General features: G+C 33.2%; 1 protein-coding gene across 1 annotated transcript; it reads right to left on the reverse strand.

The window, feature by feature from the left end:
* Positions 1-6226: 6226 nt before the first annotated feature.
* Positions 6227-13671, reverse strand: LOC110101689 (enoyl-CoA hydratase 2, peroxisomal-like). Its single transcript, XM_020829686.2, has 6 exons — positions 13516-13671; positions 13412-13434; positions 13219-13324; positions 7680-7756; positions 7456-7528; positions 6227-6662 (listed from the first exon to the last, which is right to left on the reverse strand). Exons 1-6 carry the CDS (start codon positions 13579-13581, stop codon positions 6588-6590), a joined length of 420 nt encoding a protein of 139 aa, XP_020685345.1. The 5' UTR covers positions 13582-13671; the 3' UTR covers positions 6227-6587.
* Positions 13672-13803: the final 132 nt, after the last annotated feature.

The following is a 13803-nucleotide window of genomic DNA, read 5'->3' on the forward strand; positions in this document are numbered from 1 at the left end:
AAAATATATAATTAAATAGCTTAAAATTTGATATAAAATAAAATGAAATTAATATATTGTAATTGAAGAATTGATATTCAAAGTGAGCCTACAAATTAAAATTCTAACAATTTTATAAAGGTCGATAGAAACGAACAAAGTTATATAAGTAGTGTCGCAATTTGATATAAAATGTAGGACCTTCAAAATTTCATGAACATATAATTATAGTACTGCTCATTAATTTTTTAGTGCAAAATTGACGCAATACAAATAAAAATATACATAAAATATGTATTTGCACAATTTTAAAAAATGAAAGATAAAATCATAGCATAAAAATTGAGAATTATATATTATGTGAAAATTCTTTTGCTTAATGATGTCTCGTGGTATGTAATTAAACTTATAGAATATGTTAAAAATTATTTAATTTGGAGAGATTGCATTTTCATTATTATTTTGATTTTTGTGTTTATTTGGAGAGCTTCGGAGTCGTCTCCTCATTGGGCTGTGAGAGGTCAATTTTCGCATCAGAGAGGGAAGGTAGGTCGATCACGACTTATGGAGTTGAGCTTTGAAGTTGTAGAGAATTTGAGGATTCATAAGGTCCGACTACAAATAGTTGGGATAAGATTAATATAATATTGTAACTCAAATTTTGTCTGCTGTATAGCCAAGTGACCATTTTATTGATACTCATCTAGACTGTAGAATTCTAATCCTGATTATAATGCTTGCTTTTGACTTTTCCATTTTTTCATTTCTTACTCAATCAGTTGCTTTTGTTAGCGGTAAAGGGAATTAATGCATTCATTCTTTTAATCAGGCAAAGCAGCTATTTATTGAAATTGAAACCACGAGGCTTATATAGAAGAATCTGGTGAAGCTTATGCCAAGGTATAACAGGTCCGCTCAAAGTTTATATCCTTTGTGTTCAGAAGTTTTTTTGTTTGTATTATGGTATATGCCCCGTTACAGAGCGCTTTCCAAGCAGAAGCACCATTACTGCGTGGTTTGGTGGGTTTTCTCAAGATCCTCAAAGCCATATTCGTTATGCAAACTTTCCTGGCCAGTCGTCAAGTTCTCGCTTCTTCAGGTCACCAGAAAAGAACCAATTTGCGAATAATATGAAAGACCAGACACATCAATCTCAGCATCGCTGCATCTGTCGGCACTTCCTCAAATTCTTTTAGCGTAAATTCTACTTTATTATTAAAAAAATAATCCTGTACATGGAATTCGAGCCAATTTGTGAGCTTGCGAGTTAGCACTCGTCAAGTTACGAACTCGTTTAACAGGACGAGCTCGAGTTAAGCTCCGAGCTTCAAGATCGAGGCTCTGAAAGCTTGAATTGCAAGCTCTAAGTTATTGAGTCGAGTTCGAGACATGTTCAACAGCTGGCTCGGCTCTCAGTTTACCCACCTAGTAATCAATACTAGCAGTTTGATTGTTTTTTACTGTGTTTTTAGTGTTATCACTGCCTTAATAATTGTTTGGAAAGTGGTTATAACTATGTTTTTTAAATCTAATCACTTATCATCTATTGATGACAAGTGCTCTTAATCAGCAGGCTTTGCTCTATAGGCTTTTCGGTGATTACAATCCTCTGCACTCTGATCCCGTTGGTTGCAAGAATGGCTGGTGGAGCAGTGATAAAATACTCTCATGGAAAGCATTCTCTACACCAATTTCATCCAAAAAAAAAAAATGAAAGATTATGGTATGTGACCATATTTTGTTCATATCTGATGAGTTATCAAAGATCAAATGAACTCTTCAAAAAAAGTGCTGAATTTAAAATCACACACCCTAAGGTCTTGAAATCTGTGTTAATCATTCACTTAACTTTTTCAATTCTTTAAGATTTTGTTTGCGGACCGCTTTCTTACTGCTTCTAAACCAGCTTTTAGTTTAAAATTTTTAATCATGTCATTAAAAAGTTGCTTAAGAAGCATTAAAAGTTGCCCCAAAGAAAGCCTAATGAGTCTATGCATAAGTTTACAGCATAGTTACTACAATTTTTTTTTTCTCCCGCCTCTCAGCCTCTTGTTGTGTTTGTTGGGCCATGCTAAAGGGACCTTTCAGAGATTTTTTTTCAGTTTCTATTTGAGAAATCCCTTTTTTATGCATTGAGTTGTATCCAAATGACCATCAGACATCAACAAATGCTTCGTTTGGGATAGTTTTTTTCCTGCCCTCTGAAGCAGCTTTCTAGTACAAAAATTTATTACATTATTATAACTAAAAATTCTGCTTCAAGAAGCAGTAAAAAGCCCATCCCAAAGTTTATCTGATTCACTGATGGTGTTGACGTTGTTATACCCTGGCATGTAGGTTTAACCGACCAGATACTCATGGTTTAATGCACCCTTGGCTTTGCCGTCAGAGCCATTATCAGAATCCATCTGCAATGGCGCCCGACGGCAGGTGAGGAGCCATAATTTCGGTCGCTTCTCTCTCCATGGTTCCCAGGGGTCTTCTAATTACAGAAGATGTGGATAGAAGGCCCAAAAGTAAAGAATAACCTTTCTTGGCTATATTGATCTAATTAGGCAAATTCTCGTCTCTACACTGTTCTTAGTTCTTTACTATAGAACTTTGACTTTTTGTAGGGGTCATATCACTCAAACAAAGGGAAGAGAAAATTAAGCAGTCTTTCAGATCCAGGTTATGTAATGCTAAAACAATTTCCTTCCCTCATTGTAGACGTATGTTGCAGTTTATAGACTGATCCTTACTGTCGTTTATTAAGAATGTTAGAATAATATAATTTGTAATAAAATAATATTGCTTTATTCTCAATTAAGATATTGTTTGTATAAAAATAAGTAATAATTATGACATAATATCCTTTTTGGTAACAATAGCACCTCCCCCTCATATTAGCAGCACATAGATTCATAAGATTGGGGATTGAAGTTGTCTCAAGCCTTTGTAGAGGACATTTAGTTAGTTTTATTTATTTTTTGCGGAACGGGGTATACACAACACTGCCACCCCCACAAGGTGCGTTAGGCTGGCAGTGCACTAATCATCGGCTGACCTAAAAACTAGGCGGTTCAATTTCGGTTATTTGGGTCGGCAGTCGGGTCGAACTCGAAATCTGACCTGCATTATCGGCTCAACCCGAACCACCTGTTTCGGTACGTGTGTCGATTTCTGCTTCGAAGCCGAACCCGCTTTGGGTTCGGGTTAAACCACGCCAACCAATATGACCCGAACTTGGACAAAAATTGCAGTTTTTCGGGTAAAAAAAACAAGGGTATTCTATCTTATTTTCAGTTGTCAAGAAAGGATGTCAAATCTTCGGGGTTTTGGTCAAAACGGTCAGAAACTGTCAATTTTGGGTTACTGGGTCAACCCAAATCCGACCGTTTTTTAGAACGAGTCGATTTGTTGAACCCGAACCGACCGTTTACGGGTTCGGCGTTGACCGAACCCGGATTTTCAGTATGGTTCAAGGTCGGGTTGGTTTCGGGTTCGTGTCAGATATTGGCAACCCTACCTAAATACAAAGCACTCAATCCCAAACCTCGCTTCACCACGCATTTGATTGGATAACCATACTAAGAGCACTTGCCGCTCGAAGAGGGGAATCAAGCATCCTACTCACCAAGCAAACGTATGTGTCTTTGTGTTAGTTTGTTCTTTATCTAGAGACAAGAAGTGAATGCCTCCTTGATGATGGAACGTCTCATCTGTGACGAAAATGATAATTCATTATGCTTACTATCTGTTTGGATCGTATCGCAAAGAATAGGCTTGATTATCAAGAAATCAAGCTTTCATTGTAGAGTTTTTTGAATCAACAGCATTCAAAGCAAAAAATGCTCTACTAATTCTATTTGGCTCAAAATTAGATGCTAAATAACAGTAGCTGATTTTTTATTTCTCTATAAACCAGATTTTCTTCAGGATATATGAATGTTGTCAATTATAGGGGAGAAACATAGGTTTTAGTAGACATTAATATGTCCATGCTTTATTGTAAACATTCAAAGGGCTGATTTGATTTTGGTAGCAGGATGTAGGCCGGGATTTGAGGAATAGATTTGAGCAAAATCCAGCAAACGGCCTATGGCAATGGAAGTCATTGTAGACGAAAATTCGCGCCTTTTGTGCTGAATCCGGATTTTTGAAATCCTATTTTATTAGCCCGATTTACAAATCTATTGGATCGAGAGAAGAATAATGCTTGTTAAATGCCGCTCTATAGCCAAACAATCACACTAAATTTGGAATAGGATTTAGGCCTCCTCAGAACTCCGAAATTCCGGATTTAGAGGAATTTACGAAATCCTACCGCAGCGTCACGGTAGCCTAATAAAATGATCGGCAATAACACGAGACATGTGCAATTCCGATCCATAATGACTATGTATGTTTTCGCGCGAACTTTGAGGCAGCGGATCGTGAACCGCGTACGTGTTCTTAGAAGATTCAGGATGCGACGATAGCGGAGAAATTTAGGGAGAGAGGAAACAAGAGAAAAAGTAAAGATAAAGAGAAGAATAAAGAGACAATTAAAGGGCAGAAAAAAAGTAATAGAGAAATAAGATGAAAAAAAAAAAAAAAAAGAATCAAAGAGAAAAGAAGAAGAGAATAGGATAAGAGAAGAAAGAGAAAAAATAAGAGACAAGAGGAAAAAAAGAGTAAAAAGTAGCAAGAAAAAAAAGCAAGAAGAAAAAAAAAAAAAAAAGAAGAAGAGTAAAAAAGAAGAAGAAAGAGAAAAAAAAGATAAGAAACAAAATGAGAAATAAAAAGGAAGAAAGAAAGAAAAAGGATAAAAGAGGAGAAGGCAGATAAAAAGAGACAGAAAAAGAGAAAAGGCGAGAAATAGAAATAAGAGGAAGAAAAGGCTTAAACATATAAGGGAGAAAGGATAAATTTTTAAATAGTATGATTTACAATTAAATTTAATTTATATAATTAATAGTTTTTATTTAAAATAAATTTTAAAAATTAATAAAGGATTGTTAAACTTGCTGGTTGACTCAGCATAAAATATTATTTGTTACAATAAAATTTATTTTTTACTTATTCAAAACTCTTTATATTTTTTAATTTCTCTTTAATGACGAATAAAATGAAAATGACTTTATAGTAAACACAGGCTTGCGAATACTTATCCACTGCTCATCACAACAGTCCAAAAAATATTAAATAAAAAAATAAATATCTATGCTATACTTAGCCTTCAATTTTATATAATACAAATGAATATCAAAATCATCATTTATTTGCACATTAAATTTACGTTTTTAAATTAATTTATTTCATTAAAATGAATGTATTTTAATTCATTTAGTAAAAGCTAATGGTTAGAATGATTTTTTAGCTAATAGTTAGGGAATGTTAAAGATTTTAAATTTGTAATTTATTTCTATATTAAATATTAATTATAATATATTTATTTGCATTATATTTTTAATTTATATCTATCATAGCAGATTAATAATATATTCGATTAATTAATATTCATTCAATATAATTTAATAATTAATAACATTAAAGTATAAGTTTTAGAGGATTGTTTTTTTTAAAAAAAATCTTTACATCATTACTTACTTTTTTATTAAAAAGCCATTGGAGTTTTACTGTTAGAACAAAAATCTTAGCTTTCATTTTTATTATTCAAATAGAATCCTTATCTTTATTTATCATTTGTATTCATCAAATATTTAAAAAAATAATACTTTATTATCATTTTTCATTAAGCAATATTTTCATTTAAATAAATAATAAAAAATCTTATTAAATTCTTAATCCTTCGTTAGTCTTCCTTTCAATTAAATATCCATTTTGTATTCGGTTTTTTATTCTTCTAAATAAATGAAGAAATATTTAAATTATCTAATACTTTTTAGATTCCTTCATATTAATTAAGATACACATTTATGCATTTATAGTCCACTATTCCGTATTCGCTACTCTTCATAAACTAAATCTTTAAATGTAAAATAAAATGACCAAAATCTTGTCCATGCAATTCCACACAACTTGGATTCCTCATGCACCATTCCATTCTCTCATATTATATAAGTCGTACACTGAAGGAGAACCTCGTGGTGTGTGGACACTTTACATTTTAACTATTATTATTGAAACTATCATTCATTTTGTTAAAATTATTAGCTGATGTTTATTTAAATTTAATTAATGAAATGGTTATTGTATACACATAATATACAATTAATGAGCACCATAGTTAATAAAAGTGTTGTTTTGCTTTGCGCAAGACGGATTGAAGCAAAAAGGAATCCTTGATATCACATTGATCTTAGTACTTAAAACTTATTGGATCTGCCTTTTTTTTTCTTCCAAGTTTTTCTATATTCATTTTGTCCATGCACCTTATTAGTGCATTCTGCCCTCTATCATGCCCAAAACAACTAAGTCAATTTTCCTTACTTTATCTTTAATAAGTGTTACTCCCAGTCTTTAATATAATAATTTTTCCATCTATTCATCTTAGTTTTACTACATATGCACCTTAATGAAGTCTCATTTCGACCTTTTCAACACTCTTTTCTTTTAAATGCTAATTAAAAAATGCCATTGTTTGATACAAGAACATAAGGTTTGAAAAATGTTGCCAGTAGATCTTAACCAATTTGAAGAAGCAAAGTCGCATACACACCTTTGTCATGCAAGCCAGCAACGGTTACTTTATTCTTAACCTGGATAAAGAGAAGCAACTTATAAATATTCCATGAAAATTAATGACGTAGTCAGAGCAGTACTCAATATCAGTAAAGAAAAGAATCATCAAAGCTGGGTTTTTTCTTAAAGATAACAATGGCCTTGCTAAATGAATTTTGAGTGCTGGTGGGATTTACTGATCGGCAAACTACACCAAAAAAAACATGAGAAACCGTAAGACTCGAAGTTTTATTTGGTCCGGTCGACCGAATGAGAGAAACATTCGGTCGCAGGCAAAATCCCGCTGTACCGAGGTGTACCGAGTTTTTCGAAAAAAACTTGGTACACCTCGGTATAGCGGGATTTTGCCTACGACCGGATGTTTCTCTGCATCCGGTCGGAGGACGTAATAATTGTTCGTAAGACTCAAACACAAAACAGAAAAAAAAAAATGCTAGCCAAGGGGAAAGGGGGGTAAAAGAAGAAATGGATAGTGAGAAACAACCATATGAGATTCACGTATAAAGTAAAACAAAGCATGCTAGTATATGTTACACAAAATGATAGGTGTAGGGGGATCTTCAAAAAGCAAGTTAATCATAAGTAGGAATTTAAAAATTATAAAAATTTTCTTGTTTTCTTCTGAAAACAACATATAGAATATTAATTTATGAAATAAACAGAAAAAGAACCATATGAACCAAGCAATAACAGCTAACGAATGCCTTTAAAAAAATAATATGATAAAAGAAAACAAAAACTGAAGATGGCCTCGATCAACTATGATGCTTTTCCCTAAACAGGAAAAATATAGAAGGTTAGAATTCTTACAGAGCAACTAGAAGGAAAAGGCTTGTAGATTTCTATGTATTGCTGGCCATGCAATAGTAGCTTGGGGTCAAACCTAGAAAGAGACCGATAACAGTAAATGTTCTGGAAAGTAAAACAAAAAGATTAAAATAGACAAGTAAAAATTTTAAAAGCTTGGATTATGTTAGATGAACTTGGAGGAATATATATTGTATAGAAGTTGTTGCAAAATGGAATGTGCTTACTCCAAACCAGGCACATCTGCAAGAATGAAACCTTTATTGTTTTTAAATGGAAACAAAGCAGCAAAAGTAGGCAAAACCTGCACAAACATGTTATCAAACAAAGCATCAGATATTTACAGTACCATAAAGCTTTCAAGTCATCATCAGAATGAATAACACATTCTACAATTAGGGTTGGCTTCAGATACCACAAAGTACAATTGCAATGAAGATCCATAACATAGAAGGGGCTCGATGAAACATGAACTTAGTTGATAAGTGTTGGAATAAGAAAACAAACTTCGATGAAAGGGAATAAAGAAGACAATGGATAAGTATATTAGTTGGCTATATATTCTCTACTTTTATCCAGTCACTGCAAGAAAAATCTACATTAAACTTTCAACAGTTCACCTAGAACATACTATAGGTTTGGAACTCTTGAGCTGTTACAAAAGCCTAAGCATCCATAAATGCACCAATTTATAAATTAAAGGATTATGAAGATGCGTGGAAATTAACATCAAATCCTTTAACTTAATGAAGCAACACATCATGAGAGACCATTAAGCCATCATCGTAAAAATCAATGTCCGATCAAATACAAGAGTAGAAAAGATGTTAATAGTTTTTAGTTTAAAAAGTTTATTTCTTCAATAATTTGAATTAGATTTATTGTTTTATTTCAAATAAATGTCAGGGATATTATCTCATTGTTCAAGCCATTCTAGTCATATAACTAGCCCTTGTATCTATTTTATGACTTGATGAATTGATGATTGCAAGTTTCCCCCTTAAGAATTGTGTCCAGCCCTTGATGGGTCTTCGGGTTGTCATACTTGCCTGTTAGTGTGAGAGCGTGAGAAATTTGGGCGGCGAGACAGTTGATCTTTGTTCCTTATAATTTCACAGTTATTCCCCTCCTCTTCCCAACCATTGCAACTCTTCCCCTTTGATGCAAGCATCCTAAGGCATATAATTTTCGTAATGAAAATTTAACATGGGATGTCAAAAACAAACAAAAATAATCAAATTCACGCTCCACCAACTTGTAATTTAGGCAAAATTCATCATTTTAATCAGAAAACATTCAAATGGGAATGCTCAATGTGATGATGGTCTAAAAATCAAACGACAAGTAGAGAATGTTCATTGTGTTCACAAGTTTGAACTCGGCGTGCCCCAAAGATAGCTATCCTCTTCAGAGAATTGGTGCTCGTCCACTAAGCAGACGACTTTCTTTTCATCATTTTCTCTATACATAATCTTGCTACCATCAAATCAAAATGGACCATGCAAATGGTGAGAAGATGGAACTCATCACTACTGATGGTTTATATTGTTGTAATACTTTATGTTTTTTTATTTAAAAAATACAGATGCAACTCATTAGAGAATGATGGCTTATCTTTCCAAGGAATATTAGGGGACGAACAATGAAGTATATATTGATGGCTTGTGATGATGGGTGTAATGAGACCTCATTACTTGAAGCAACAATTCAAGATGCCCTAATCCTAGGAAAACAAAATATTTAATACATACAATTCAGAAGGAACTCTCTAAACAATCCCTACATTCAAATTTCCCTCCTAACTCCCTCAAAAATCCTTCCTAAATTGCTCCATGAGATTTGCGGTTCGGTCGATAGCACAAACAGGCGGAAAATGTCTGCCTGTTTCGCGTGATCTGGTCCATATGGGACCGGCTGGACCAGTCCAATGTATCGGTCTAACATAAGCTTCTTTTATGAATTCCGTCTCCAAAAGCTTTTAAACTTCACAACAAGTAGGTTTAGCTAACATTGCAGTGACTAGCATAATTTTTTGTTTAATCGGTCTAATGTTCTTGTTAGCATTTAGCTTATGTCAAGTGAGATTGATGTCGACACCAGGCCTCTTAGTTGTCGACCAAGCAAAGGCTTCAATGTTCTCTTAAAGAGTTCTAATCAACTCGTCCTTGTGTGCTTCATCAAAAGAAGAGCTGAGCAAAAAATTCAAATTTAATCTAAACAAATTGGCACTTCTACATCAAATGTCTGAAGTTTAGATCCTCTCAAAGCCTCGAGTTGAAGAACTTCCTCCGGAACAACCCCCACAGTTGTTGGATAACATGCCCTTGACTGTAACAAGTCTCCTCACACTATCATTACTAGGCTACCAATCGAAAACTTCACAACGACATAACAAGTGAAGACTATGATTCTAAAAGTATATAGAAGAGATCGGTCGAATATAGCAACATAAGTTGTCAGAGTGTCAATTATGATAAAGTCGTTCATTGCAATGAATTATCTTTCGCCTTCTCCCCTAGTGATCGACAAAGCAATAATTCCCTTAGTTTCTCTCTATTCTCCTAAAAATACAAGAGAAGACATGTATTTTGCGTCAAGCGAGAAGCATTCATATTCATCTTTTCAATTATGCATTTAAAAATAATGTTGCTCAAGCTCTCCGTATTGATCAAAATACTTACGATTTGATAATTCGTGATCAACATCATAAAAATAATTGCATCATTATAAGGATTTCCATTCAATGGTCAGTCTATCTTAGTGAACGTGATAGGCACTGTAACAACCACTACTATAGGAATAAGTCCACCAAAAGTGATCCAAACCAACCCGGTGAGAATTTTATATTTGCCCTCATAAATGTTTGTGAAATTTAAGTTTTTTAATGTTTATTTAAGTCTAGAATGCCTGAGACTGGAGTAGAAAGGGTAGTAAAAATGTTCCTTTGGAGGGCTGCGACATTTTACATAGCAGCATTGTCCTCTCTGTTTGGGAGCGTAGCGACACTAGAGAAGGAGGATGCAGCATCGAGCTCTTTGTCTGAAGCATATATAGTATTTAGATAGAGCATTGTGACATTGGGTAAAAAATTTATATTTTTATATAAATATCTAAAAGTATTAGTTGTTGCACCATTTCCACCCCATTCACCAGAAAGATTGAGAAAGAGGATGGAGGAGGAGAAGAGAAAGAAAGAAGAGAGAGAGAGAGAGAAAAAGTTAGGGTTTGGTGGCCACAGAGCTGGATTCATCAATCAGCCCAGTTAAAAGAATTGCTCATATCAAGATAGACTCTCAATACCTTGTTTCTAATTTCAATTTTGACTTTTATGCTGGTATTTTTAGGATTTAAATGATTTTGTGAAATTTGATAAACTTTATATTATGTAAATTTTGATATGTCATAGAATGAGTAATGCTGAGCATTTTGACTGACAAAAATAGGATTTTCATCAGTTGGTTTTGAATGTGTGAATTTTCGCATATTTTACTATTGATGTTGAATTTAAAAGAAAATGTTGTTGAACAATAAAAGACCCAAAATGATATTATGAACATTCTCCGTGAATGTTGGATGTGTATATATTTTATCCCACGTATACTACTAAAATTATCATACATATATCACTTTACGCATTCATGTATTATATTATATGTCATTTATACATGTTAAAAATATTAATGTTATGTTCATATGATGCGTTGCATGTTCACATGGCGGACATGATGAATGTGCGAGATGTTCAAATGCACAACAAGTTAATTTACAAGGTCTCTTATATGTACATATTTATGTTTCCTATGTCTATCTTGTACAAATGTAGATGATCAAGGGCGGTTAAGGGGAAGTGGAGTCATAAAGAGAATAAGACATTTCTCCATTTGTCCTGTATGGATAAGAGGCTGAGTAGAGGTATAAGTGAAATTGAAGTTATAAGCATGCATCAAGACATGTGCATATCATGTTTCATACATTGCAATATAAGTTAATCAAGTAATGTATATTGATACTCATGTTCAATTTCAAGTCACATTCAAATTAATGTTTCTGAAGTAAATTTTCAAGATTAAGTAATGTTTAAGTTCAAGAGATATTCTAGTTGATGTACTTGATAAATATATTCAAATTCAGGTAATGTGTGTGTTATCCTTCTGATAAAGTTAACTGTATAAGTGCAAGTTTATGTTACTATCTTATAATCATTAAAGTTTCCCTCTTATACCCATAAATGTTACCTGATTAAACTATGGAACCTTTTTTTTTTTTTTTTTTTTTTCGTATTTTTTTTTTTTTTTTGCGTACGTATATTACTACAAATTTGGGCTTTGATTTCTCAAATAGGAGTTACGTAGCCTAAATCCTATATGTTTTGAGCTTGCTGAAATGTGCTGGATAAATATATACAATTCTTTTGGAATGTAATATGAATGTTAATTATATCCTAATTTATAAGATTTTGAATATTTAGCGGTTCTAATATGTATAAGTTTTGATGATGAGATAATTAGGGTTAAGTGCAATTCTTCCGTTAGACCCTGACGAATGACAATCACCACTTCAACAACTAAAGCCTTTTATGTAGAGGCCGAGTTCACCTATCTAGATTAAAGTCATTTGAGGCAAGCTCACCAAGATACATCTTTTCCAGATCCACCAAGAATGGTAGCTATAACCCTATTTTAATGGAACTCAGCAAATATTTAAATACCATTGCAAATGATAATTTAATGAATGTTCATAAAACTATACAATGATTAAGATTCACAATGCAATAAGAAAACTAAGATTATAGCATACTTGACTAAATCTAAATCATATGTGCAAACCAACATAAGTAGATGAAAAAAACAAAGATAAAAAAAACACCAAATAAAAAACATAAGTAGATGAAAAGAGCAAAAATAAAAAACACCAAATAAAAATCTAGGCCTCCCTAAAAAAATTGTAGTTACAACTTGGACTTCACATCTGCACTCAAATAATTTGCATCCATCCAGCACACAAATTTGAGCGAAATTTGAAATTTCATCTTGTAATAAACTGAAATTTTACATGCCCAAGAGTCCTATTAATGATCATAATAGACCTAAAATTGATATTTTTTCAGAATCCAAGAATTGGGCTCAGACGACATTCATTAACTCAATAAATTCTGACTTCTAGGAGAAACAAGTAGTCTCAGCTGCAAAACAGACCAACTCCAGCTACAGTACCAAAAACAACAAGAAGTATCAATTTCTTCCCTCATTGATATCGAGTTTTCAAGAAGTATCAATTTCTCCACAATAAATTATTGTAGCTCTCGTGTCATGGTTTTCATAAAAATATCCTCAATATGTCCCGAAGAGAAATAATACAAAAGCTTACCGAAGTTTGTAAAAGCCAAACTCAATAAGTTTTTGTGCGATTATGATAAACAGTATTAGCTGCAGTTCCAATGACACTATATGATTCGAGTTGCTACAACTATACAAATTAGAAATGAAGGTCAACATCAAATCTAGGATTATTTGCAACTTCTCCAAAATGGCCAAAACTGATCAAAAGGGAAGAATTGTGTATCAAAGAAACAAAAAGAATAATATAATCACTTAAGCAACCACAAACTGTATCAATAACTGCCGGTATATCAACAAAATGAATTGGCAGATCTTAAATAATAATTCAACTATGTAAAATCTTCCCCATGGTATCACTCTTTCTTCCCCAAACCAACATATTAAACAGCTCATGATCATACAGTTAGGAAAAATGAAGGATCCGTACTTCAATGGATCGCTGACCATCCCGATGGTAAACGTACTTGAGCTCTTTCTCGTCAACCGCATCCCCTGCACAAGCTCCAACGCCTAGAGCATAAATCGCAGCATCTCTGTCCCAAATTCCCACAAACCCCCACAAACAAATAAAAAATTATGCAAAACAAATGGAGGAAACACGATCGCTGACCAGTACTGACCTTTCACTGTACGAGAAACTCTCCTGCAGAAAAAAATAAAGTTATTTAACCATCGTGTTCTTTAGAACCTATGGTGAAGTAGTAAGGGGTAAAAGAGAGAATACTTCGAGGAATTTGTGGGAGATGACGAGCTCGGGATCGATGCGAGCCGCAGAGCTTGAACTTGCCATGGCTTTCAGTGATATTGAATCCCTAGCTTCTGCTGCAAGGTGGAGACGGGAAGGAGGCGAAGGCGGGGACAAGACGTAATTAACTAATAAGTCTCGTAAAAAAATTTGATTTAAATATTAAAATTATATAAAAATAAATATAATTATTTAAACATTAAATTACTTTTAAAATAAATATTAATTTTATAAATATATAAAAAATACATGATATGCATATAAATT

The sequence above is a fragment of the Dendrobium catenatum genome, unplaced genomic scaffold (genome assembly GCF_001605985.2).
Source record: "Dendrobium catenatum unplaced genomic scaffold, ASM160598v2 fragScaff_scaffold_772, whole genome shotgun sequence".
NCBI lineage: Eukaryota > Viridiplantae > Streptophyta > Magnoliopsida > Asparagales > Orchidaceae > Dendrobium > Dendrobium catenatum.